This window comes from Meriones unguiculatus, chromosome 1 (assembly GCF_030254825.1).
Source record: "Meriones unguiculatus strain TT.TT164.6M chromosome 1, Bangor_MerUng_6.1, whole genome shotgun sequence".
In the NCBI taxonomy this organism is placed as follows: domain Eukaryota; kingdom Metazoa; phylum Chordata; class Mammalia; order Rodentia; family Muridae; genus Meriones; species Meriones unguiculatus.
This window is the reverse complement of record NC_083349.1, coordinates 104,730,549-104,758,127: the sequence shown is the minus strand read 5'-3', so window position 1 is coordinate 104,758,127 and position 27,579 is coordinate 104,730,549. Positions and strand designations below refer to the sequence as shown.

The 27,579-nt window shown below is 39.3% G+C and overlaps 1 protein-coding gene across 4 annotated transcripts in view; it reads left to right on the top strand.

The window, feature by feature from the left end:
* Spast (spastin) overlaps positions 1 to 21,363 on the top strand; it is a 45,550-nt gene extending 24,187 nt beyond the window's left edge. For all 4 annotated transcript variants that reach the window (XM_021662700.2, XM_021662699.2, XM_021662698.2 and 1 more), the window contains 12 exons: positions 1,804 to 1,937; positions 2,166 to 2,259; positions 4,422 to 4,496; positions 5,271 to 5,342; positions 7,621 to 7,696; positions 7,893 to 7,984; positions 8,502 to 8,581; positions 9,197 to 9,239; positions 10,750 to 10,829; positions 11,891 to 11,961; positions 17,164 to 17,204; positions 18,496 to 21,363. In XM_021662700.2, the coding sequence (XP_021518375.1) occupies positions 1,804 to 1,937; positions 2,166 to 2,259; positions 4,422 to 4,496; positions 5,271 to 5,342; positions 7,621 to 7,696; positions 7,893 to 7,984; positions 8,502 to 8,581; positions 9,197 to 9,239; positions 10,750 to 10,829; positions 11,891 to 11,961; positions 17,164 to 17,204; positions 18,496 to 18,618 (981 nt within the window). In that variant the 3' untranslated portion in view covers positions 18,619 to 21,363. The remainder of the gene's footprint in view (positions 1 to 1,803; positions 1,938 to 2,165; positions 2,260 to 4,421; positions 4,497 to 5,270; positions 5,343 to 7,620; positions 7,697 to 7,892; positions 7,985 to 8,501; positions 8,582 to 9,196; positions 9,240 to 10,749; positions 10,830 to 11,890; positions 11,962 to 17,163; positions 17,205 to 18,495) is intronic.
* The last annotated feature ends 6,216 nt before the right edge of the window (positions 21,364 to 27,579 follow it).

Below are 27,579 nucleotides of genomic sequence, written 5' to 3'. Positions count from 1 at the left end.
CCCTGTGGTTTCTAGGAATTGAACTCAGGACCTCTAGAAGAGCAGACAGTGCTCCTAACCTCTAAAGCTATCTTTCTAGCCCTATATATGTCATTTTATTTTATCTTAATTTTGGTTTTTTGAGACAGGGATTCTCTGTGTAGCCTTTGCCTGTTCTGGACTCACTTTGCAGACCAGGCTGACTTCTAACTCACAGAGATCTGGTTGCCTCTACCTCCCCAAGTGCTAGGATCACAGGCATGTGTCACATATGTGTTATTTTAATTATACTTTTCGATTTCAGGTTATGCAAATTTTATAACATGCCTAGAGTTTTGTTGTAATTCTTCTTTCTTTGTTTGTTTTTATTTTTATTTTGTTTTTTTAAGACAAGGTTTCTCTGTGTAACAGAGACCTGGCTGTCCTGGACTCAATTTGTAGGCCAGGATGGCCTCAAACTCATGGAGATCTACCTGTCCCTGCCTCCTGAGTGCTGGGACTAAAGTGTGTGCCACCATGCCTGACTGTTTTGTTTGTTTTGTTTTTTTAAGACAGGGTTTCTCTGTGTAGTCCTGGCTGTCCTGGAACTCTCTGTATAGACCAGATCAAGGCTGGCCTTGATCTCAGAGATCTGCCCACCTCTGCCTTCCGAATGCTGGGCAGTGTAATTCCAGAAGAATCAGAGTTATATTACTTTTCTTTGAGTCTTTTGCTTAAAAAAAACTGTGTGTGTCTATATGTGTGTGTGCGCGTGTGTACACATCTTTGTGTACAGTTGAAGGCTAGAAGAGGGCATTGGGTATCTGCCTGTTCCTCTGAAGAAGAATCTGTGCTTGAACCTGGGGCTTGTATTATTTTGGCTAGTGTGGAAGCCAGCAGGTCCTAGTGATCATTCAGATCACTGCCTTCAGAACTGGAGTTACAAGCATGTATATACAGGATAACTGGCATGTTACATGAATGCTGGCATCCAAACTCCAATCCTTATAATTATAGAAAAAGTTCAACTACTGAGTCATTTCTCTGTCTCGCCTTTAGCTTTTATAGTAACTGAATCTCTGGATAAAATCTTCATGCCAAATGTCATTCTATAGTGAATATCGTTTTGGGCTAAATAATCTTTGCAGTCTTAGATTTTTTTTTTTCCTTTGTGTTTGCTATTGTGTGGAAACCAAAGGTAGAAGTCAGATAACTTCCTCAGCCACTTTGCACACCAAACCTGGAGCTTATACATTGTGCTAGAACAGGTGGCCTTTGAGCTCCAGACTGCCTGTTTCTGCCCCTGAGATCTGAGCAACAGATGTGTACCACATGCCTGGCTTACAGAGTGCTCGGGATCTGAGCTCAGGTTCTGTTTTCTTTTGTTTGTTTGGTTTTTGTTTTTTGAGATAGGGTTTGTCTGTGTGGCCTTAGCTGTCCTAGACCCTCAAACTCAGACATTCACGTGCCTCTGCCTCCCTGAGAGAAAGTGTCTGCTTCTTGTTTTTTTTTAAAGATTTATTTATGTATTTTATGTATATGAGTACTCTATCTGCATGTACACCTGTACACCAGAACAAGGCATCAGATCACATTATAGATGGTTATGAGCCACCAAGTGGTTGCTGGGAATTGAACTCAGGACCTCTGGAAGAGCAGCCAGTGCTTTCAACTACTGAGCCATCTCTCCAGCTCTGAACTCAGGTTCTTATAGTTGTTAGCAAGCCTAAGTGAACACTTCCCCAGTGTCATATTTTCCTCGTTTTCACTAAATTCTATTAACCTTTAGAGTAATTTATGAGTAAAAATCTAGGTTGTTCATATTAAAATCTTGTGTCCTTCAAGGGTACTCCAAAACCAAATAGAACCAACAAACCTTCTACACCCACAACTGCTGTTCGGAAAAAGAAAGACTTGAAAAATTTTAGGAATGTGGACAGCAATCTTGCTAACCTCATAATGAATGAAATTGTTGACAAGTAAGTTTGCTAAGCATTTCAGTCTCTATTTTTATTTGTAAAATAAACATGTGTGACACATAATAAATATTTTGTGTGCTTTCATATTCATTTTATGGTAGTTTTGAAGATTTTTGCTAATAAATAAGCTTCATAGTTAACATGAAAATAACTGTTAGACTTATATGCCACATTGAAGTAACTGAACCATATTTCTGTTGTGAAATTAACTGACATTCTCTTCCTTAGTGGGACAGCTGTTAAATTTGATGATATAGCTGGTCAGGAACTGGCAAAGCAAGCATTGCAAGAAATTGTTATTCTTCCTTCTCTACGGCCCGAGGTAAGGATTTTATCTTAACAAACAATTAATTCATATTAAGTAATTCCAAGTTCAGTGTTTTAAAAAATACAAACATCAAAGTCTGGGGATGTACCACGCTGAGGAGGCTGAGGCAGGAGGATCTTGAGCTTGAGGCCAGCGTGGGTTCCATAGTAGATTCTGGGCCAGCCTAGGGTGTAACATAGCCATAACCTATCTAACTCCTTTAGAAAGGGGCACTTACATTTGCTATTGATAACTTGTTAAAGTAGATGAGAATGAATGTAAATAATCCTCAATCCATTTTTAACTTTTACTAGAAAAGTAGAGCATCCTATAGTTTTTATTAAAACAGTAGAGAGAGTAGAAATTGCTCCCCCCAACCCTTTAGAGTTGAACCTAAGGCTTTTCAAGTCAAGCGGCTACTACTGAGCTATATCCTCAGTTCCAAGATTTAAAATTGAGAAATTTAAACTTGGCAGTATTTGTGGCACCCTTAGTCCCAGCACATAAGAGGCAGAGGCAAGCATATCTCTGTGAATTCAAGGCCAGCCTGGTCTACAAAGTAAGTTCTAGGATAGCTACAGCTGATATAAAGAGAAACTGTCTCGAAAAGCAAAGAAAGGAAGGAAGGAAGGAAGGAAGGAAGGAAGGAAGGAAGGAAGGAAGGAAGGAAGGAAGGAAGGTGCAAAAAAGCCAGGCTATGTGGTGCATGTCTTGTAATCCCAGCATTCTGGGAGGCTGAGGCAGTCGGATCTAAGTTAGTTTGAGGCCAGCCTGCTCTACAAAGTGAGTTCAGGACAACCAAGGCTACACAGAAAACCCGGTCTCGAATAAAACAAAACAGAACAAACAACAAAAAAGCCTTTAAACTTAAAATAACTGAACAAAGGAAAGTAAGATAAAATAATGCTTTAAATATAATTTTGAGCCAGGTGTGGTGTTGGCACACCTGTAATCCCAGCACTGGAAAGGCAGAGGCCAGCAAAGAAAGTCCAGGACAGCCAAAGCTACACAGAGAAACCCTGTCTCAAACAAACAAAAAGTATAAGTTTGAAGACCAAACAACTGTTTTTAGTGTATTAACTTACCAGGACATATACAGATGGCCAGTGAGTAATACATAGGGATCTGGCTTACCTCATGTTATCAGTCATTAAAGGAAATGGGTAATCTTTAAGTTACTAATTAAAGTTTGGCTTGCCATATTTGGCAACAGTTCATAGTTTTCTCAACTAGCATATTTATTGTGGTTCAGTGATAATGCAAGAAATCAACTTGAGTACATATCTCAGGATCACTTCATATCTTACTGACTAGTTCCTCAAAACAGCTAGTGGAAATACAGTTGTGTGGCCCATTGTGATGGATGCCCTTTTTCAGTGGCTGTGCAGACGTGTGTGGCTGTTTTTCTCGGTTATCGTCTCCTCTGTGGTATTGATCATTTATGCACACCTGCTAAACCAGAACTTATTGCTGGATGTTGGTTTTTCCAGTTTGTATTTTTTTTTCTTCTTTTTCTTTTTTAAGTGAGGTTTCAGAATGTTACCCAGGCAGGTCTTGTAATCATGGGCTTAAGTAGTTCTCCCTTCCCTCTGCCTCTTTGTAACCAGAACTGTAAACTCTCAACCACCTTGCCCATTTTGTATATTTAAGAGAAATTCTTAGTTCTTGTCATTACAAGTCATGAAGTGGTTACATTTTTGTAAGTACTTACAAAATGAGAGAATTAAGACAGCAAACATTTGTATTTTGTGAACCAAATTTATGTCATGTGTCCAGCTAGGACTTGTTGGGGAGCAAACTGTTGCTTATAGAATGAGCCACAGGGGAAGCCCAGATGATAGTTTATAGACTGAGTAGTAATGCAGCAGACTGAATATTAATTTAAAAAGCTGTTGCAGGAGGAATCATACGATTGCAGGGCTAGAGAACTAACTGTGAGGCCTGTTGAGCGGCACACACCTAATACCAGCACTTGGCAAAGGCAGGTAGATCTTTTAGTTTGAGACTAGCCCAGTCTACATAATGAGTTCCAGGCCATCCAGGGAAACATAGTGAGACCCCCTGCCAAAAAAAAAAAAAAAAAAAATGTTGATTTTAGATAGCAAATGATAAATACTTGACATGTCTGGATAAGCTCTCTATAGTCATAGCTGTAACTGAATGTGTGTTTTGTAAAGTTGTTCACAGGACTCAGAGCTCCTGCCAGAGGGTTGTTACTCTTCGGTCCTCCTGGAAATGGAAAAACAATGCTGGTAAGGATGCTATCAAGGCTGAGGAGTCTGTTGAGGTATTAGGGATCATATGAAAAAAAGCCTTATATTGTTCCCAAGTCTATTATGGCTTATTGTACTTCTTGAGTTTTTAAAATGGTTTTCTTGGAAACCCATGTGTAACCTTCAGTAGGAAGTTTTTGCTTTTGTTTTGCAGAAGTAAGGTACCTGACTATACTGAGTACCTATGTAATAACTCTTAGAATTTTTTTCACCTTAACAAAATTGTTTGACTAGTTAGTCTGCTGTTGATTTTCTTGTAGAGTCCTTTGGCCAAAGGTTTGTTTTGTTTTGTTTTTTTAATCAGAAACTGAATACCTATATCTGCATAATTCTTCTGAGTTGTAAAAACAAATAGATATTAAATGCATTAAAGCACACACCTTAATCCAAGCACTGAAGGAAGAGGCAGAGGCAGGAGGATCTCTCTTGAGTTCGAGTCCAGCCTACTGTGCCTAGTGAATTCCAGGCCAGCCATGGAGACGTGGTCTCGAACAGCAAAACCAGTTCAGAAAGGAGTAAAGTTTTCCTTTCTGTTTAACTTTCTCTGACCGTATCTTCCTACCAAAGAGAAGATTCTAATTGTCCCTTGGAAAGACACAGTGCAGACTGTTTCCTTGTAGCTGATGCTGGTGGTCATATCATCTACCTTCATGTCTGGAGATTCTATTCTGTTACCTTAGTGATCAGATGTAACTGTCTTTTAAAGAAAATCAGGATATTGAACTAATATATTTTACTCTTTTGATCTTAAAGGCTAAAGCAGTAGCTGCAGAATCTAATGCAACCTTTTTCAATATAAGTGCTGCAAGTTTAACTTCAAAATATGTAAGTGTTCTTTTCCCTATATTGTCATGTTTTTATAATTACTGTCTTAAATGCTATTACGTTAAATAAAAATGATAGCAACATAAGAGAAAACTTTTTCTGTGAAATTTATGCCGGTTGCTTATTTTAATGAATATCAGTCTTTCTGGTACAAAGTTATATGCACTTTTTAAATTATGTTGCTGAATGTTTGGAAGGCCCTAGCTTAACAAAGTTCCATAAGCTGCCTGGATCAAATACCAGAAATTTATTACACAAATAAATGGGATATGGAAATACATATGTAGGAGGCTGGAAGTCCAAGATCAAAGTGTTAACAGTTATAATACCTGTTGGGAGTCCCAGGAGTAAACATGTCTTTCCTAGTTTCTGATGGTATGCTGACAATCTCTGGCAGTTCTTGGCTTGCAGATGTACCACTTTGATCTCTTCCTTGATTCTCTGTAATTTCTAAGCTCAAGTTTTGTGTGTTATAAGAACACAGTTTCACTAGGGTAACCCTGATGACCTCAGCATAATTTGACCATCTGTAAGGATGCTATTTCCAGTCTCATTCATAGATACCAGAGGTAGAATTTGGGGCATGTTTTGGGGCAACGTAATTCAGGCTATAAAAATGCCATCACTTCTACTTAATCTCACTATCATGCCTATCTAGAGAGTTATCTAATGTGTGAGAACAGGACTTAGAGTAAATTGAATATTTGCTGTTCTTTGACTCTAAATTATATGACATAAAATCTTTCTTGTTTGTTTTTTCCATTTTTCGATTTTTTGTTTATTTTGTTTTGTTTTTTGAGATAGGGTCTTTTTTTGTAGCCCTGCTGTTCTGAAACTCACTGTGTAGACCAGGCTGGCCTTGAACTCAACAGAGATCTGCCTACATCTGCCTTCCAAGTGCTGAGATTAAAGGCATGCCCCACTATGCCTGGTTCTCCTGTTTTCTCTTTATAGCTTTATATCACAATGTAAAATGCAAGAATTTTTTTCTTTTTTTAACGATGTATTTATTTATTTATTATGTATACAGTATTCTGCCTGCATGTGTGCCTGCAGGCCAGAAGAGGGCACCAGATCTCACTATAGATGGTTGGGAACTACCATGTGGTTGCTGGGAGTTGGACTCAGGAAGAGGAGCAGGTTCTTTTACCCTCTGCACCATCTTCCAGCCCCACAGGGAATTCCCTATGCCGCCCTGAGTCGTGACACGGAGACCTTCATATTTTTTAAGAGCTCCAGGCACTGAAGCCACACAGATTCCCAGCTACTCTAACCACAGCACTGGCCTGGCCTACTTCCCAGCCATGTGACCCATTACCTGCCATTTTAGGTGCGCCCTGGCCCTTTCTAAAATTCATCCATACAGATGGTGACTTTTCTCTCTCTGGTCCCCACCTGAGACCCTCTCCCTTGGCTTGGAAGTTCTGCCTTATCCTCTCCTGCCCAGCTATCTGCTGTTCAGCTCTTTATTTAGCCAATCAGAAGGTGATGGAGAACAGGGTTTACAACATACCAAGAGAAGAGATGTTTCATAATAATGACAGTGTCAAAGTCTGACTGCAACCACATCTCTGGGTACAGAAATCAACATTTGAATACACAATGCACAAAAACATCCTCCAACATTCCAATATAGATTTCCTTTATAATTTTCCTTTCATTGACTCTAGTGGTATTCAAGGAAGGGTTTAGTCCAATTTGGGAATGGTGCAGCCATACCTGTAGGGATTAAGGAGAGCTGAGGGCCTATCTCAAAAACATTTTTGCTATATAATCATGAGGATCTGAGTTTGAGCTCTAGAACCCATACTAAAATGTTGAGCATGGCAGCCTGTAGAGTGACTGCAGCTGAGGAGATGGAGATAGGCAAATCTCTTACCGCCCAGCCCAGCCCAGCCCAGCCCAGCCCAGCCCAGCCGACTTACTGACTCTAGGCCAGTGAGAGACCCTGTCTCAAAAAAAAAGAAAAAAGAAATCACCAGAAAGGTGGGACTACAAATGCAACACACACACAAGCACACACATGTACACACACACGCACCAAATAGATGTATCTTGAATGTTCATAACTACTGTTAATGGTACTGGTACACTGTAGGATTGTGAAATAGTTCCCATTAAACTTTAGTTTGCAAAAGTAAATTGTGTGTTTTCTAACATATGTTCTGTGACACCATTCTAATATATCATTAGATCATGAGGTTAAGCTTTAAATCAGATAATTTAAAAACTGAAATACTGTTGCATTTTATGTGTAAGAATATATCATATCTTGCAGGTGGGGGAAGGAGAGAAATTAGTGAGAGCTCTTTTTGCTGTGGCTCGAGAACTTCAGCCGTCTATAATTTTTATAGGTAAATATTTTCCCAATTAAGATGAGCATTCATGGAATTCACTTTCCAAGTATAAGAAATATGCCAAAAAAGTTATTTAGAAGCACAGCATTTTATAGAATGAACTTGGTAGGACAGTTAATAAGCAGCAAACTGGATGAATATTAAGATGATTACTGAGATTCATCTTAACACCTCTTCTCTGCATTTCCTCTAGATGAAGTTGATAGTCTTTTGTGTGAAAGAAGAGAAGGGGAGCACGATGCTAGTAGACGACTGAAAACTGAATTTTTAATAGAATTTGATGGTGTAAGTATTAATATTCTTATAATATGTACATATCTATAGTTTGTTTATTTGGGTTTTTTTGAGACAGGATTTCTCTGTGTAGCCCTAGCTGTCCTGGACTCTTGTTGTACATCAGGCTGGCCTTGAACTCACAGAGATCCACCTGCATCTGCCTCCCATGTGCTGGTATTAAAGGTATATGCTGCCACACCCAATTCATATCTATATTTTAAAAACTTATCTTTTTTGTGTGTGTGTGTTTGCCTTCATGATTGTGTATGTGCCGTATGTTTATAGGAGCCTACAGAAGAGCATAAGATCCCTTGAAACACTGCATGTGTCTCTCAGCTGCCATGTGGGTGCTGGGAACTGAACCCAAGTCTTCTGCAAGAACATCTGAGGCATCTTTCTAACCCTTGATTATATTATTCACTACGGCAGTATTTTAATATGTACTTTCCTATTAAGTGACTGAAACTATATGTATAGTTTCCCTTTTTATTTTACCTAAAATACTGATAAACTTTTTGGCTTACAGGTGCAGTCTGCTGGAGATGACCGAGTACTTGTAATGGGTGCAACTAATAGGCCCCAAGAGCTTGATGAAGCGGTTCTCAGGTAGTGAGATACATTTATGACAGATTCAACTCTGTGTTCATCTCCTATGTATCATTTTTTGACCACAGGGGCGGTCAGGGTCTCATTGTGTATCCTTGGCTGGCCTGGAACTCATAGAGATCTGCCTGCTTCTGCCTCCTGAGTGCTGAGACTAGAGGAGTGTACCAACACACCCAGGTTTATCTCACCTACTTGTGATGTTCTGTACTCTCAGCTTTCAGTTAGATGTTTTTTCCTCCACATGTTGACTTCTGTTCTGTTGATGCCAGCTATAATAAATGAGGTCAGGCCTACGCTGTTGTTAAAAGTATTCTCTACAGACTACATTTAGATAAATCATTTCTTTACATTGCATTACATTAGCTGTAAGGCACAGCATTATGATCCAAGCTACTTGGAAGGCTTGAGGCGAGAGGATCACAAGTTCAAGGCCTGCCTTTACTACAGAGTAAGGTCAGGCCAACCTGGGCAAATTAATGTCTTACCTTTTAATATTAATAACCAATAAAATTTTAGTCACCTTAGATATTATACTTACAGCTTTTTCTCCTGCAGTTGTTAATCTGAGTTACCTGTAGCTTCAAATTTATATTTCTAATTTGATTTTTTTTTTAGGCGTTTCATTAAACGGGTGTATGTGTCTTTACCAAATGAGGAGGTGTGTATATTTATATTTCAATTTTTTATTAAAGTAAAAACAAGTACCATCCTGACAATATAGTGTTTTGCAGTTCTGTGGTATAGCCATTTTGAAAACAGTTTTTTGGAGTTAGAATGATGTCTCAGCAGTTAAGAAAATGCTTGTCAGTTTCTTAAAATAATAACCATAAACTTATATAAGCTTCAGCAATTCCTGAACATTAACCCAAGGGAAATGGAAACTTCTCCATAGCAAGAAGACATGTTCAAGAATATTAGAGCAGCTGTCTTAATAATAACTTCAACCCGAAAAACACAAAGTTCATCAATTGCTTAATGGATATGCAAGTGTGGAATATCCAGTTAAGTTTAGTTCAGAAATTTATTATTTAATTATCTAGGACTTGGGGTATAGCTCAGAAATAGAACATATGCCAGCATGTATAGGTTCCTGGGTTTGATCCACAGGACTGAAAAAAATGCATCAGCATACATATTACATTTAGTAATATGAACAAATTTTAGAAACAATATAGTAAGTGTAGGAGCCGTATGCAAATATATGATTTTATTTATTTTCTTGTTTTATTTACTCATTTTTCCTTAAAATGTGTGTATACATGTTTTTCCTTCTCTGTGTCTTTGTACCATGTACGCACCAGACAGCCTAGAAGAGGAGGTCAGATACCCTGCAACTGGACTTTGAGACAGTTGTGAGCTGCCATGTGGTGCTAGGAATTGAACCTGGGTCCTCTTGAAGAGCAGCCTGTGCTCTTAACCACTGAGCCATCTCTCCAGCCCTGATTTTATTCCTTTTAAATGAAATATTTAGAAAAGACAGATTTCTAAAAATACAGTCAGATCAGTGGTTAGGAAAGGAGGTAGGAGTAAGGATTAATTACAGATAGTCTTGAGTGAACTTCCAGGGGTAATAAATATTCTAAAATTTTATTATGGTAACGGTTTTACAATTTCATATAACTAAAAGTCATTTGAATTATATACTTATTGTTGGTAAATTCTTTGCTATATAAAAATATGTGTTAGTAAACCTTTTTAAAAGCATTGTGTTTCTTGGAGCTGGAGCAATGGCTTGGTGGTTGAGCGCACTTGCTGTGTGGGCTTGGTTCCCAGAACCCGCATGGCAGCTCACAGCTACCCACAAGTGCAGTTTCAGAGGATTGGACAATCCTCTTTGGCTTTGTAGGCGTAAGACACACATGTAATACACCTACATACATTTAGGCAAATACTCATTACATACAAAACAGAAGTAAATAAGTTTGTTTTTTTTTTTTTTTTAATTGTAGCTTTCTGGTTCAGGCCTTTAGTGTCCTTTATCATAACAGCAGCTGCTTCCTCCGTTTTCATTATATTTAACAGCACAAGTAAGATTCAGGCCAGCGGTCAGCCTTATTCTAAAGTATTACATTAAGCTAATCCTTCATTTATCAAGTAACACTCATCAGTTTTTATAATTCTGTTATCAAATTGGCCTTTATTGATAATTCTTTAATACTTATTTCCAGACAAGACTGCTTCTACTTAAAAACCTGTTATGTAAACAAGGAAGTCCACTGACCCAAAAAGAACTTGCACAGCTTGCTAGGTGAGTAGTTTCCTTCATCTTACTCATCATCCTAGGCATCTGTTTCATTTGTGAAGAGTTCTCTTCCTGTTTAAAATAAGCTAATGTAAAAAGTGTTAAATAGAGCCTGCCAGTAGTGGTGTATACTATTAATCTCAGCATTTGAGTTTCAAAGCAGAGGCAGGCATGTCTCTGTGAGTTTGAGGCCAGTGAGGTCTACAAAGCAAGTCTAGCATAGCCAGGACTATTACACAGAGAAACCCTGTCTTGGAAGAAAAAAATTAATCTTTGGCACTGGAGAGATGCCTCAGCAGTTAAGAACACTGGCTGCTCTTGCAGAAGACCTGGGTTCAGTTCCCTGCACCCACATTGGGTGGCTCACAATTACCTATAACTTGAGCTTTGAGGAATCCAGTGCTTCTCTGGCCTTTGTGGACAAAGCACACATAGCTGTGTACATACATAAAGTCAGGCACACATACACAAAATAAATACAGTTTTAAAAGAATGAGAAATCAAACTACATAATTAGCTTGTTCTAAATTGAAAATAGTGTATGCCTCTATTGTGTAGAGATTTTTGTGTGTCCTTTCTCTTCTTTTTCAAGACAGGGTTATTTTTACATATAGCCTTGGTAGTCTTAGACTCACTTTGTAGACCAAGCTAGCCTCGAACTCACAGAGATCCACCTGCCTCTGCTTCCCAACGGCTGGGAGTAAAGCCATGCACCACCACACCCAGCTTTTTGTGTGCTCTTTCTGTTGAGACTTTTTATTTGTCTTACTGTATACTTCAAGTCAGGCTCAAGCTTGTGATCATCTACCTCATGAGGTGTAGGATTAAAGGGAAGTTGTTTGTTTGTTTTTTGGTTTTTGTTGTTGTTTTTTGAGACAGGGTTTCTTTGTATAGACTTGGCTGTCCTAGAACTTACTCTGTAGACCAGGCTGGTCTCAAACTCAGAGATCTGCCTGCTTCTGCCTCTCAAGTGCTGGAATTAAAGGTTTGCACCACTGCTGCCTATTGAAAGGGAAGTTTTAATCTTCAAAGAATATAATTTGTTTCCTCTTGCTTCCACTGTTCAGAATGACTGATGGATACTCCGGAAGTGATCTGACAGCTTTGGCAAAAGATGCAGCACTGGGTCCTATCCGAGGTGAGTGTGACAGCATTAGACCTCGTGTGCCACGAGGCTTTGAGTGGCACCACATTGTAAGTTTAGCCTCTTGAGAGATACATAGTTCTACATTTTATTTATTTTATGTGTATGAGTGTTTTACCTTCTTACATATATATATTTGCACCATATGCATGCAGTGCCCACAAGGTTAAAAGAAGATACCCTAGAACTCAAGTTACAGCCAATTGTGAGCTGCCATGTGGGTGCTGGAAATTGAATTCAGGTCCTCTTGTAAGAGCAGCCAGTGCTCTTTACCACTAAGTCATCCATATAAAAGAAGTACAGTTGGAATTGGAGAGGTGGCTCAGCAGTTGGGAGCACTAGCTGTTCTTTCAGAAGACCTGTGATCAATTCTCAGCACCCTAATGACAGCTCACAACTGTCTGTAACTCCAGTTCTAGGTATCTGACATTCTCATACAGACATACATGCAGGCTAAACACCAATGCACATAAATATATCATTAAAAAATAAAAATAAAGCCGTGCATGGTGGCACACACCTTTCATCCCAGCACTCGGGGAGGCAGAGGCAAACAGATCTCTGTGACTTTGAGGCCACCCTGGTCTACAAAGTGAGTCCATGACAGCCAGTACTACACAGAGAACCCTGTTTTGAAAAATAAACAAACAAACAAATGAAAAGCAAGGTTGGCAGGATGGCTCAGCTGTTAATAGAACCTGAGTTGATTCAGGTGACTCCTATCTGCCTATAATTCCAGCTCCAGGGGGTACAATGCCTCCTTGGACACATGCACTCTACTTGTATATACATCTGCTCGTGCGCATGCACATACACACACACACACACACACACAATGGTTAATTATAATAAACCATTAAAATGTAAAGAAATCTACAGAACATGAGAAAATAGCTCATGAGCATTTCACCCCACCCTTTTATAAAACCTTTTCTTGCTTTCTGAAATTTTTAGCTCCCATCCAAACCCTGAGTTGTACACTGCTCTCTCAGGGTTTACACAGTAATGTTTAGAATGAAGAATTTCTGTAGACCTCTCAGCAAGCTTTGAGAACATTAACAGTGGCTGCAAATAGTCTTATGATCTGGAATATACGTGGATGTCATGGTATACAAACAACAGTAAGTCAAAGTAAATAGATGCTAACTAGACTTGAAGTGGAAAGGCTGTCCAAATGGATTTTTCCCATCTGAATTGTACTTAATAAATGCAGCAGCAATTACAAAAATTCCATTTTTTATTTTATATATAGGCATCCACATGCAGTACATATTGTATAAAGAAATAGTTATGTTGCATATGTTGTTTAATCTTTCCTCTTTTTGAGACAGTGTTTCTATGTAGTCTTGGCTATCTAGAACTCGTGGTGTAGAGCAGGGGTCAAACTGTTAGAGATCTACCTTGCTCCCAAGTGCTAGGATTAATTAAAGGGATGTGCCATGATGCCCAGCTGCTTTAGTAATTTTGACAAATCTAAGACACACAGCATATGTAGTACTTACATGTATATATTTATATCTCTTTGTGGGGTATCAAATGTAGTAAAATAATACCTGTTATTCAACTAGAGTTATAATGTGATAGTTTAATAGATTTTACTGCTAGGTCTGGTGACATGTCCTTGTAATCTCCAGACTAGGCAGGCAGAGGCAGATCTCTGTGAGTTCAGGGTCAGCCTGGTTTACACAGAGTTCTAGACTAGTGAGGGCCACATAATGAAAGTCTCTCTCAAAAAAGAGACAACTGCTGCTTTCTCTTGAGAGGACTTGCATTCACTTCCCAGAACCCACATTTCAGCTCAACTGTCTGACACTCCAGTTCATGCTCTTTTGGCCTCTGCAGGCTCTGGGCACTTATCTGGTAAACAGAGGCATATGTATGTAAAACACCCATACATAAAATAGAAATAAAATAAAAGACTTTAAAGTGGATACTTAAAACTTTTAAGACTTAGTATTCAGAAGTACTTAAAAGGTACTAGTAAGGTAGGCATGCTAGCAAAGGGTTGTAATCCCAACTATTTAGGAAGGGACATAGGAGGGTAGCCAGTACACAGCCAACATGGACTACAGAGTGAGATGCAGGCTTAGAACATCCCCGGATACAGCTCAGTGATTGAGCATTGCATAACATGTCCAAGGCCCTGGTCCAGTCCCCAGTACTTCAAACGAACAACAACAATAAAAGAAACCCAAGAGCTACAATATGACTCATTAGGTCAGAGCACTTTCTGCAAAAATAAAATCAACCACCTGAGTTTGAATCTCCAACAGGCGCATATAAAAATAGACATGACTCCACATGCCAGTAATCGCAGTACTGGTGATCATTTTCCAGAGGTTAGCTAGCCAGCCAGCTTAGCCAAATAGTGAGATTCTGGGTCCCAGAGGTACCTGGTTTTGTGTTGTTGCTGTTGTAGATTTATTTGTGTATTTATTTATATGGGTGTATGCATGCTCACACATATGTGTGAGTACATGTTTTTGTGCAAGCAAGAAGGCCAGGAGAGGGTGGATTATCACTCCCTGCCTATCATTTTGAGGTAGGATGCTTCCCTGAGCTAGGTCTTAAGTTTTCTTGACAAGGCTACAAGTTGCCAGACCCTATCAATCCTCTTGTGCCCAGCTCCCTTAGAGCAGAGGGCATGCACAGGGTGTTGGGATCTGAACTCCAGGTTTCATGATTGTTAGCCACAAGTACTTCTCCAGCCCCCAAGGCCCTGTCTTTAAAGACAAGGCAGAGAGCCAGACACCAGACATCCTACACTGCATACACACTGGCACATACACACACACATGTATGATGGCTCACATGTACATACCAAACATAAGATGCTAGAAACAGACAAATGGAAAAACAAAAACATTGACACTGACTGTGTGGAATCAGAGGGAGCAGTCAACAGCAGAGACTCTTAAGCAGAAGAACACTGAGGCTAGCAGTATATGCTGCCAGGTGGTAGTGGCAGCATTGCAGGCCTTTAATCCCAGCAATTGGGAGGCAGAGGCAGGCAGACTGCTGTGAGTTCAAGGCCAGCCTGATCTACAAAGTGAGTCCAGGACAGCCAAGGCTACACAGAGAAATCGTCATGAAAAAACAAAAACAGCAACAAAAAAGAAAAACCAAAAGGAGAGAAAGAGAGACAGTATATGTAGACAAACATACTAATAGGACGGATATGTTACCAAGCCCAGTCTTGGTCCTACACTGACTCCCAGCTCCCTTTCAGGAGCTTCTTGTTTATAGAAGAGATACCTCTCAACCTCCCAAAGACAAGTCTGCATGGAATGGAGGGTCCTCCAAAAACTGAGGGACTGGTCTAGCCTCAGTATATACTTTCAGGGTACCAGGAGTAAGACCCTGAAGGCTGGAAATCAGTCAATGGAGATGCCTTTCCACTTCCCAGAAGCAGTCATCCCAAGGGCCAGGCCGGACATTCCATTTGTCAACAGTGTTACCTGGTGTGCTTACAGTGGATGCCAGAGAAATAAAGTCGGCCCTCGAAGTTCCTTCATTACTGATTGTTAACACTTACGAGAATGACCCTCCGCTGAGATGGTAACTGAACAGATTTCGGTTGCTGAATCTGTTACTAGTTTCTACCTCCATGCTGCTTTTTGTCTGAGAACTGCAGAGCCAATGAAAGACTAAGCACCAACTGAGCAATCAATTACTTATATTCTTAGTCAAAAATAGAAACGTGGAACAGGCTAGACAGATGGCTCAGTGGTTAAGAGCAATTGATGTTCTTCCTTAGAACCCAGGTTCAATTTCCAACAACCACATGGCGGCTCTCATCCATCTGTAGCTCCAGGTCCATAGTTCTGACACCTTCTAATGGACTTTGCTGGCATGTGGCATGCACATGGTGCACAGGTATACATGCGTGTAAACACCGACAACACATATAATAATAACAACAGCAACAATAATACTGAAGGAATGAGGGCCTGGAGAGATGGCTTCACAATTAAGAGCACTTGCCACTCTTAAAGAGGACTCAAGTGGGGTTCTCAGCCCCATATTGGATGGTCTGCAACCACCTGTAACTCCAGCTCCAGGGGATCTAATGCCCTCTGACCTCTGCAGGTACATTCACACATGTGGCACACATACATGGTCATAAATAAAAATCATACTAAAAAAAAATAGAGATGGAAGAGAAGTTTGCAAATCAACTTTTCTGAAGTGTCAATTCTTTTTTTTTTTTTTTTTCTTTTTTTTGGTTTTTGTTTTTCGAGACAGGGTGGTTTGTCTGTTTCTTTTGGCAGTTCTAGGAACTGAGAGCTGTCCACATGCTAGGATAATCTGCTGCAGAGCTACAGCCTCAGCCTCATTTGTATTTAATAGAAATTTTAGTAATTAGGAAAATGTAGTTATGAAGAAAACAATTTTTGATTAAAAAAAAAAAATCTAGAGGCTGGAGAGATGACTCAGTGGTTAAGAAGCCTGGCTGTTCTTACAGAGGATCCAGGTTCAATTCCCAGTATCCAGATGGCAGCTCAAAACCAACTGTAACTGGCCTCCACCTATACCAGGTGTGCAGATGGGCCAAAGACATACATGCAAACAAAACACCCATAAGCATGAATAAATTAATCAAAATAATCTTTTATAACCAACAAGTTATACTCTATTTAGTTCTGTTTAAGTTTGTAAACTGTTATTTAGGGCATTTGCAAGCAACCGAATGTCTGCATTTACTCCCAAGACAGAGTAGTGTGCTTTTCTTGCTGTTTTGTTGTTTTTGTTTGTTTGTTTGAAACAGGATTTCTTTGTGTAGCCCTGGCTGTTCTGGAACTCAAAAGAGATTGACCTGCCTCTGCCTCCCAAGTGCCCAGCCAGAGTAGTATTCATTTGCAAGCATTTGTAAACTTTATGTGTTCTTTATGTAAATGTCTCAACTTTAATGGTTTGTATTACACTGGTACCATTAGATCATTGTAGTTAATATTTACCAGTAAGAAATTTAAACTTGCACTCTCTGCCTCAGTTTCTCTCCTGGGGCCCTCCACCATGTATATCTGTCTGTCTGTCTGTCTGTCTGTCTGTCTCTCTCTCTCTCTCTCTCTCTCACGCGCACACTCCATCTCTCTGTACACCTCCACCCAATCAATCTCTTTCATATAAAAAAAAAGACAAAAAGAAATTTAAACTTCAAAATGTTCTTTAAAGTATCTGATTTATGTTTTACAGAACTGAAACCAGAGCAGGTGAAGAATATGTCTGCCAGTGAGGTATATGCTATTTTATAATTTTTTTTCTTTTGGCTCCTCTATAAGACTCATAATTTTTTTCTAGTCTGTTTAATTTAAAACAAGAGAGTTAACTTTGTTTAAAAGTAAGACCTAAAAAAATTATTATTATTTTCTGGTAATGATTAAAAATGTACAGTCATTTTCTCTCATCAAGTTATGAAAATACTGAATAAAAGTTAGAGCAAATTGATTCAGCATGTTAGAAGGATCGCTGTGTGGGGCTCGGGGTATAGCTCAGTGATAGAATGCTTCCCTAGCATGGTAATGCATTGTGTTTGGTCCCCTGCAATAAAAATAGTGGGAAGGTTCATATGCCAGCACCTTCATGCTGTTAAAAGGCAGCATTTCCTTAAAATTTTCATGTTTATTGTTACCAACTCCTTTTCCTTTGTGATAAACCTGGCACAGACTTAGCAGATATGCTTCTGGTAAATAGAAGGTGACCAATGTGTAATCTTATGAAACTATGGAAAGAAAAACTAAAAGTAAAGTAAATTTTGGTTGTTGTCCTAGTTACTCTTCTATTGTAGCAAAGTACGATGACCAAAGTAACTTAGAAAACCAGCAACAGCTGTCACCAGCATGGCGCAGACAGGCATGACCCTGAAGCAGTAGCTGAGAGTTCACTCCTCCAACAAGGCCACACCTCTTAGTCCTTCTCAAGCAGTTCTACCAACTGCAGATAAAGCATTCAAATATGTGAGCCTATGGTGGCCATTCTTACTCAGATCCCTACAGTTATTCTTCCCAGTGGGAGAATTAAGTATTTTTTTCCATTTGTATTTTGTAAGATTTTTCTCTAATGAATGTTTTTTTTCTTTTAGTGAGGAATAAATATGCTTTGAAGTATTAATGTCTATGAAGCTAAATACAAATAATAAGAGTACATGGCATACATTTTGTAAGGTGTCTTATAAAGCAGACTTGCTTAGTATGTAATATAAAATACATTGAAAACCGGGCATGGTGGCACACGCTTTTAATCCCTGCTCTTGGGAAGCAGAAGCAAGTGGATCTCTGTGAGTTTGAGGCCAGCCTGGTCTACAAAGAGAGTCCAGGATAGCCAAGGCTACACAGAAAAACCCTGTCTTGAATAAAACAAAAACAACAACAAAAAAAGTGTGTGTGGGTACATGTGTATATTAATGATTAGCATAATTTTCTAAGAATATGTTTATATCTGTTATAAAATTAACAAACTTCAATTTTAACCTATTGTTCACTATGTATGTGTTCATCATTTCTGTATCTCTTTTTTTTTTTAATCTAGATGAGAAATATTCGATTATCTGACTTCACAGAATCCTTAAAAAAGATAAAACGCAGTGTGAGTCCTCAGACCTTAGAAGCATACATACGCTGGAACAAGGACTTTGGAGACACCACTGTGTAAAGGAACAAATGCCTTTGTAAGCCCACAGAATACTCCTCAGCAAGAAACATGAGCTTCAGACAAGTTTTCAGCTCCAGGAACTCAGAGTTCGTTTACAGGACTTTTTAGAGTTTTCATTTTTGTGCACCAGACTTGAAGAGGAATAAGAAGACAGACCTAAATAAAATATGCAGTGTGAATGGAATTTCTGCTTAAGGCTCTTTTGCCTGATGGTCATGCTTTTCTCAGTGGGCACTGTTAAGAGCACAACAAAAGTAGATTCTGGCTCATTACTGATAGTAATCATTATGTAAATAATAATTTGTATATTGTGTTCAGGTGAAAGTATTCCAGAGACAGTGAATGGTAGAAGACACAAGAGCCTTCTGTTGTCTGTCTCCTATTTTTTTTTTTTCTTTTTTGCAGCAGTCTGTTTTCTGGCTTCCTTTCCTACTGTTACCTTAGTTCCCTGTAATTGGAATACCAAGCACTCTGCGATCTTTTCTGCTTTTCTTACGAACTCCAGTGTGCCAAATGGAAATCTTTTCCCATCTGCAGTAAGGAAGAGCTATACTGAGGTTCTTTGCCACCTAGATATACAAACATTAAACAGCTAATGTGTTTCTCTTCATGTTTTGTTTTTTTATTTTATTGCTTTGCTGCCAAACAGTTTAGAAAGCAATATAATAGCAACAGAAAATCTGGCACAACAGAGGTTTGATGGTTTGAGTCACTCTGTCATGTCACATGTAGATCAGGCCTGTGTGCCCTGCAGTATTTTTTTTGCCCCAATATGTCAGAAATTCATTGTAGACTTAACTTATTCCATGTAGAATTCATTTTTTGTTGAAGTTATTCTAATATTTTAGAGAGCCAATTTTAACTGTTATAAATTGAGGCACCAGTGTGAGAGAAGGGACATATTAGGAGGTAAGACATTTGTAGTTTATTGCTTATTACTTTCTTACTGTTTACAGATAATTAAATGCCGGTGGCACTACCATCTTTTACTAATTACAGTCCCTTCTATGAAACTTTAAATACGGAATTTTTGTACACGGCATATATTTTATAGGTTTCTTGTGCTTACTTTTTAACTAAAAACTCTAGTCTGTTGATCTACCTTTTGTTTCCATAAAATGTATAGTAATTGTTTGTATAAATATGGCTGCACTTTTATTATAAAAATGCATCATAGGACGTAGAGGCTCATGGGAGGCCTTCTAAGAATTGTATAAAGGCAAATATTTGCCATTAGTTTACTGGTTAAAAGTTTGTTTACAGAATTTTTCCTTGGTGCTTAAATGATGCTGTGTAAAATATCATGGGTAGAAAGAATAATTTTGTGGTAGTAACACCAACTTTTCATGTAAGAAAATGCACTAAAACACTTGCCCTCTCCCCAGATAAAAATTTTATCATAAAGACATAATCTTCAATTTTACCCTTGGTCTTGTTAAAGATCTATCTACACGTAGAAGATGGATTATTTCTTAGAATCACACACTGATTTCAGCTGTAATTTAAATCATGTCTCTTTTAATCGTGATTTCAGACATCCCTGAATGATAAAAATGAAAAATTTAGATCAATAGGAAAACAAATTTAAACCAAAGCTGTGCATATTTTTTGTTCTGGGTGGTATCCTTTTTTTAAGGTCTCAAATGTTAAAGCATCAGTTATGAAATACTGATAATGCCAGCCTGTGGTGATGAGAAGAACAGCAGTCCTACCCAAAACATGTACAATAAAGCTCTTAAAACTACCTTTTGCTTTCATTTAGGAAGGGACTAATAACATTACTACTGTTATGTATTAAGATGGGCTTCATCTCAGTACTTAAATAGAAGAACCTTTAAAATCATGGTTAGTTTATTTCAGGAGGGGTTTTAGGAGTTAACAAAATTTTCAGGATCGAGTTAACCTAAGATACTAAGTCAAAGGCATTATTGTGTGACTGTCCATCAGTGTATAGAAGGCTAGAGGTTTCAGCTAGTGTCAAGAGAACATCTTCTGTAGTGTTGTATGACCCAAGTACATTTTAGGCCATTTTGTTGTCTTTAAGACAGGGTCTCTTGGAGTCTAAGCTGGCCTAGAACTCAGTGGGTAGCCTATGAATACATTAAACTGATCTTCCTGCCTCCACCTCCCAAGTGCTGGGGATGCCGTGTGCACCCCACACCTGGAGGTTTGTTCTTTTTCAGTAAAAATAGAAATTGCTAGGGTTTTCCAAATTAACATTAGAATTTAGTTAATATTAATTTCACATTTTATGTTGAGCTCTGGAATCTGTTCAAAATAATGTTTAAATAGTAATGATTGGTATGTTCTTCATGTTAATGTGACAGAGTCCTTGTAAGCTCAGTGAACTCACTGATCACCTAACTGAGCCAAAGGAAAGACTCAATACAATCTTTCCAGACCTGCTAGGGCTACAAAGCTTCTCTGAGACTAGATGCCCATTGAATTTATTTTTGTCTTAATAGGACAAACAGAATTTAAGTTAAATATATGTGGCAATCTTTGCTTATAATGTAAAATTGTTTATATGTCATACAAACTAATTCTTTGATAGAATGAACTACTTACAGTTTGCTTTTCGTTTCCTAAGTCAGAAGATCTTACTTTTAAATGTTTGTCTCAGTTTTAATATTTTTACTTCTGCTAAAGAAATGACAAAGGGTCCGTACAGCTGCCTAAAGTGGGTTTTTATCCTAATTAATTATATTGTAAATAAATGACAAACTTTGTTTTGCCTTAAATAATTTTTTATAGTTTGAATCTTTGATATTTCAGAGGCTACAACTTCATGGAGTATTTTGTAACTCTTGTGCCAATAAACTGAGCAAAATATACAAAGCAATGAATAGAAGGTTTTGGAGAGCAACCCAGACTAGTCAGAAAGTGCATAAATTCCTGTTTGGAGAGTCCTCGACGTGTCCATTGCCAGCTAGTGCTGTTCATTTGAAAATAAAATTCAAGCAGAATGTAGCTGACTTGTTCAGATTGGGTATTTCAGGCTTCTGAAGTCCCTGGAAATGAGAAAGGAAATCTTGGAAGGTGTTGAGTAAGTTAACCCCCATCATCTGCAGATTCCTTTTAAGTCCTTGGAACTTTACAAAATTTTACATGTCTAGCAGGATATTCAAAGGAACCCAGCAGATAGCAAAGTCCAAAGACCTGGCCAAATTGAGGATAGTGGCACATCCTGTACTCCCAGCCTTTGGGTGGCTGAAGGAAGAGGAGGAAATTCAGGGCTAACTGCAAATTCAGGGCTAACTGTGCTACATAGTAATCCGCAGCCACACACTACCACTCAGGCCTGTCTCACAAAACAAACAAGCCTACCATGATGGGGAATGTCCTTAATTCCTGCACCCAAGAGGCAAAAGTGGGCAGAACTGTTGAGTTCTGAGGTCAACCTGTTCTACATAGAATAGTAGCTCTAATGCTGCGACCCTTTAATACAGTTCCTCATGTTGTGGTGAACCCCAACCATAAAATTATTTTTGTTGCTACTTCATAACTGTAATTTTGCTACTGTTAGGAATTGTTATGTAAATATCTGTGTTTTCTGATGGTTTTAGGTGACCCTGAGGTGTCATGACCCACAGGTTGAGAAACACAGACATAGAGCATTCTAGGCCAGCCAGGGAGGGCTACACAGAAAACCTGTCTCAAAACCAAACCAAACACAGGAACAACAGCAACAAAAGAGATTGTAAAGAGTGCACAGGGAAACTGCTGTTTGAGGGTAGTTTTGAAGCTGAAAGTTGAAACTCTAAGGACAAAATGAACAGAAACTCTTATGAATACTAACTTCACAGTGTCAAGTTTATCCTTTTAATAGTTTAAATCCACATAACACATTTTTTGAACATCACAAAACTTTATTTAGCAAAAAGTTTCATATGAAAATGTACATGACCTAATTCTACATCACAAACAGGCCCTTTGGATAGGAAGGTGGAGGCCTCTGCTGAACAGCCATTTAGACTCTTTCCAAGGCTTCTAACGTGATGCTGTTTCCTCTGATGACCGTCATTCTGTAGAAGAATTTCAATTCAGAACATGGCTGCTCTGGCAAGAGATCACATCCGAAGAACTAGGTCTGTGTGATCTGGCTGGAATACAGAAGTGCCTTTTGTTTGTTTGTTTTGTTTTGTTTTTTGAGACAGGGTTTCTAGAGATGGTTCAGTGGTTAAGGGAACTGACTCCTCTTCCAGAGAATCTGGGTTCTAATCCCAGCACCCACATGACAGCTCACAACTGTAACTCCAAGATCTGATACTCTATTTACATAGATATGCAGGCAAAATATCAATGTGCATAAAATAAAGGTAAATAAAAAAAACAACTGTGCACACACACACACAAAGACATGCATTTAATCCCAGGAAAGAGAGGCAATCAGCCTGGTATAGAAACAGTTTCTGGTAAAGAGAAACTTAGGTCCAGGTGTGGAGGTATGCTTTTAATACCAACACGAAGAAGATAGCCATGCAGATTTCTTGAGTTCTAGACAGTGCTGTTGAGACAGTTTGGTTGAGTCAGTAAGTTGAGAGGCAGGGCAATGGTGTTGAGTTTGTGGAATTCATAGGCAGTTTGACCAGGAGAGTTTTACAGAGACTGGCTGAAGAGAAAATGAGCCAGAGAAGGATCCAGAAGATTAGTTAGCTAGGAGAGGAGTTTGAGCCAGAACAGCTGAGTTGAACCAGCCAGCGAGAGTTCAAAAGAGCTAGAAAGCATGAGTTTATTTAGCAGCAAATCTCAGAGCCTGAAAACACTCTAGGTCCAGATTAGAATCTTCCAGGACTAGGCCTCAGCAGACAGGCAGTAAGCCTTCAAGATGATAATTAGTTCAGACAAATCAGTTACTTTAGCACCATTCCAATGTTATTCTGTTGCCACTAGTTGCCTTCTCCACACCCTCATCAATCACAAGATTCATAAAAGGATCAAAGGCTGTATGTTTCTTGTAGGAGTCTGCCACCATTTAAACTTCAATGGTAACTTCTTGTCCACGAATTTCTTCAGTTTGGAAGGATGAGCCTTGCTCATGGTGACTCCTCAGGTAGAACAGCAAAGGAGTGGACACAACTTTCTATAGGAGAAAACAGAATCCAGAGTTTCCACAATATAACCCAAGGTCAGATATACAGTAATATCTAAGTATCCAAAGGAAAGTTACCTGACCTACAATCAAGATACATGAACATTAGATGCCTTGAAAATGTTGACTAACTTAGAGAAAGGGGACACCAGATCCTAGTTTTCAGCAGAGAAATACACATTACAAACTCAGGAAAATCTGACAACCAAAGGTAACTGAAGTAAGCATCCTATCAAAGTTTTTAATGCTAAACCAGTCATAGGAAAGACTGAACAAGACCATAAGAAAGGTTTGTGACAATAAGATAGTATCAGTACCTGTGACTTGGGGTTCAGGAGAAGAGGAAAATAATGCACCTGAGAAACAGGTGAAATGTGATGCCTGAAGCCCCCATATGGTCAAAAGATCTCAACAGACTAAGTTCAGTGAGCCACAGGATCTGTAAAATGCAGATTTTAGTTTTTCCAGCAACAGTGGACTATTCGTTAGGAAAATGGGTGAGCTTGCTTCACATCTACATTTACGTCACCAACCAAGAACTAGCTTTAAAGCGAGACCTTCTAACGAGAACAGTCTGGGGCCTGATGTTTTCTCTTACTGAAGTTCAAATCATGGTTCCTGTGGTAGTCCACGGTTGGGTGTCAGACCGGGTGGCCTGAGAGGTCATCTACGATGATGAGCTATTTAAGTATGGGCAACCAGTCAAGAATTACAACTGTGAAACAGAACGGTGGAAAAGAGTCTGTATTTTTCAGCAATTGTATCTCAGTCTAAGGGGTCTAAACAGGATTTGCTTGTGTTGGAGTTTCATTGGGTTTATCTTGTACCTGTTTCCTGTGGAGCATACCCTTGAAACATTTTAGTAAGTTGTGTTTGTATTTTTCCTGTAATCCTAAGCATTTGGGAGGTAGAGGTAGATGGATCAAGGTCACCATTAACTCCATAGTGACTTCAGGCCAGCATGAGCTGCCTGAGACATAATCGCATTAAAAAAGATTAACTTAAATGGGTCCTAACTCAGAATAGTTTGCCACCATTCTTTGACTTTACAGTTGTGTAAATCAATCACTACACTTTCCAGTGAATTCATGATCCATATTTTACCATGGTATATATGTTTCCATCTTTTAGATCTCAAAATACACCTTTTCTTTCTTAGTTTAATTTTTTTTTTTTGGCTTTTTTGTTTTGTTGCATTGTGTTTGATTCTTTTTCTAAACAGTTTCTCTGTGTAGCCTTGGCTGTCCTGGAACTCCCTCTATGAACCAGGCTGGCCTTGAACTCAGAGATACTCCTGCCTCTCCCTCCCAAGTGTTAGGAATAAAAGCATGTGCCACCACCAACTGTCTTAAAATACACCTTTGTCTTTTGTTTGTTTTTGAGACAGGTTTCTCTGTATAACCTTGGCTGTCCTTGGCTTGCTTTCTAGAGCAGGCTGGCCTTAACCTCACAGCAATCCACCTACCTCTGCCTCCCTGTGCTGGGATAACAGGCATGTGCCACTACACCAGGCTAAAATACACCTTTTCAATGAGATAGTTGCTTTAGTTTATCCTGCCTAGGGAAAAAAAAATCATTTTCCAAGAATGCTTATCATTCAGAATTGAATCTCACCTTGAAGAAACTTTTCTGAGGGGCTGGAGAGATGTCTCAGAGGTTAGAAGTCCTTCCTGCTAAATCATGAGGACTGAGTTCGAATCCCAGCCACCCATATTTGATGACTCACAAATACCTTTTAAGGGGTTGGGGATTTAGACCAGCAGTAGAGCATTTGCCTAGCTAAGTGCAAGGCTCTGGGGTCAGTACTCAGCTCTGGAGAAAAAAAAAAAAAAAGAAGATGACAAATACCTTTTAACTTCATCTTCAAGGCTTCTAATGTCCTCTTCTGGCCTTTGCAGACACTGCAGCACACAAAATGCTTTAAAACCCTTTTATGACTACTATGATTTAATTACCAGTCAGTCTTTATAACACAATGCTGCTCCCCCTTTTCTTTTAAAGACAGGTATCACTGTGAAGCTCTGGCTGGCTTGGAACTCACAGAACTCTACTTGCCTCTGCCTCTGATTCCTAGGATTAAAGGCATGATATGATACACCATACCTAGAACGTTGTCCTATGTTTGACATTATACTATTACAAATAGCTTTTTTTTTCTTCCTGCATTTGTCTCTTACTAGAATACAATTTCCAGAAGATCAGTGCATAACAGATAAGGTCTCCAAATATAGTCTATAGACTACTGTCTTATTTTTCTATAACAATACTGTATAAAAAAGAAACTATAGAGATTTAAAAAAATGATATGCCAGGGAATAAACCAGAATATGTTAAGTTCAAACCCAGGTATTCTGAGTTCCACACCAAGCCTGTGAAACAGATATGACTTGAGGTATGTTTCAGATTTTTAAAAATATCTTATAGCCAGACATGGTAGTGCACACCTGTAATCCCAGCACTCGGGGAGGCAGAGGCAGGTGGATCTCCGTGAGTTCGAGGCCAGCCTGGTCTACAAAGTCCAGGACAGCCAAGGCTACACAGAAAACCTGTCTTGAAAAAATATATGTGTGTATATATATGAATTTTTTTTAGTCCTGTCTCATTTCCTCCAACTGAAACTGTTCTTCCTAACAAATCCCTCTCTTTCATGTCTTTTTGGTAGTGGAGTATGACTTGAATTCAGTGTCCTGCCACATCCTCTAAAGCAGGTACCACACAGAGTGCGGCACATTTTTGCTTTGTATAGCTTATCTTTTCCTAAAGGTTGGGATGAGCTTACTAAATTGGGGAGGCTGACAGTGAACCTACTCTAAAGCCCAAACGTGCCTGTCCTACCTCAGTCATCAAATCTATAGGGTTACAGCTCTGCACTCAGTTTAGGCAACTGAACCTCTGCGTGTTACTCGGCATACGTAAGGGCTCTCCCACCTCGTGGTGGTGTCAGATCCTCTTAAACTGGAGCAGCCATGTGGATGCTAAACATCAAACCTGCGGACTCGGGAAGAGCAGTCTGCTCTCTTAACCGCTGAACCTTTTCTTCAGCCCTTGTGTGGTTTGTTTGTTTGTTTGTTTCCTTGGTTTTCGTTGTTTTGTTTTGAATCCGTTTTGGTTTTGGGGACAGGGTGTTGCTGTGTAGTTCAGTCTTCCTGCTTCAGCCTCCGGTGTTGGAACTACACCAATAGTGCGCCCTGACTAGTGAGGTGTGCCAGGGAAGTGCACGTGGAAGCCAGAGAACAACGTCATACTTAAGGCTGGATTTTGAAATAGGGTCGCTGATGATATATATACCCGTCTCTGCTTCCTGAGTACTGGAATTTAACCCGAGTCTTTGTTTTAAGACAAGCGCTTTCTGCGACATTACTTTTAATGAAACTGAGTTGAGAATTTGATACATGGATTTTGATATAGGTCAAGTCTCTGTAGACGATCCTGGCCTCAAACTCACAGGGATTCACCCGACCTTACTGTGACATTTTTCTTTTCTTTCTTTCTTTCTTTTTTTTTTTTTTTCTTTTTGTTTGTTTTTTGTTTCTCGAGACAGGGTTTGTGTGTGTAGCCTTAGCTGTCCTGGACTCGCTTTGCGGACCAGGCAGGCCTCGAACCCACAGATATCCTCCTGCCTCTGCCTCCCAGATGCTGGGATCGGAGGCTTACAGTGACATTTCTTAATGTTCCAGCTTCTTCATTTTTCAAACAGGACACCAATGTGATAAAGTCACAGGCAGAAGCACTTGAACAATCCTCAGCGTTCCTAACTTTTCCCTTCCCGACCCGAGCAGGCCTGCCCAGCACAGCCGCGACCCGCCCACCTCTCCACAGGCTCCGGTGGCCGGAAGAGGCCGTCCCTCCAACCAATCGGACCCCGATGG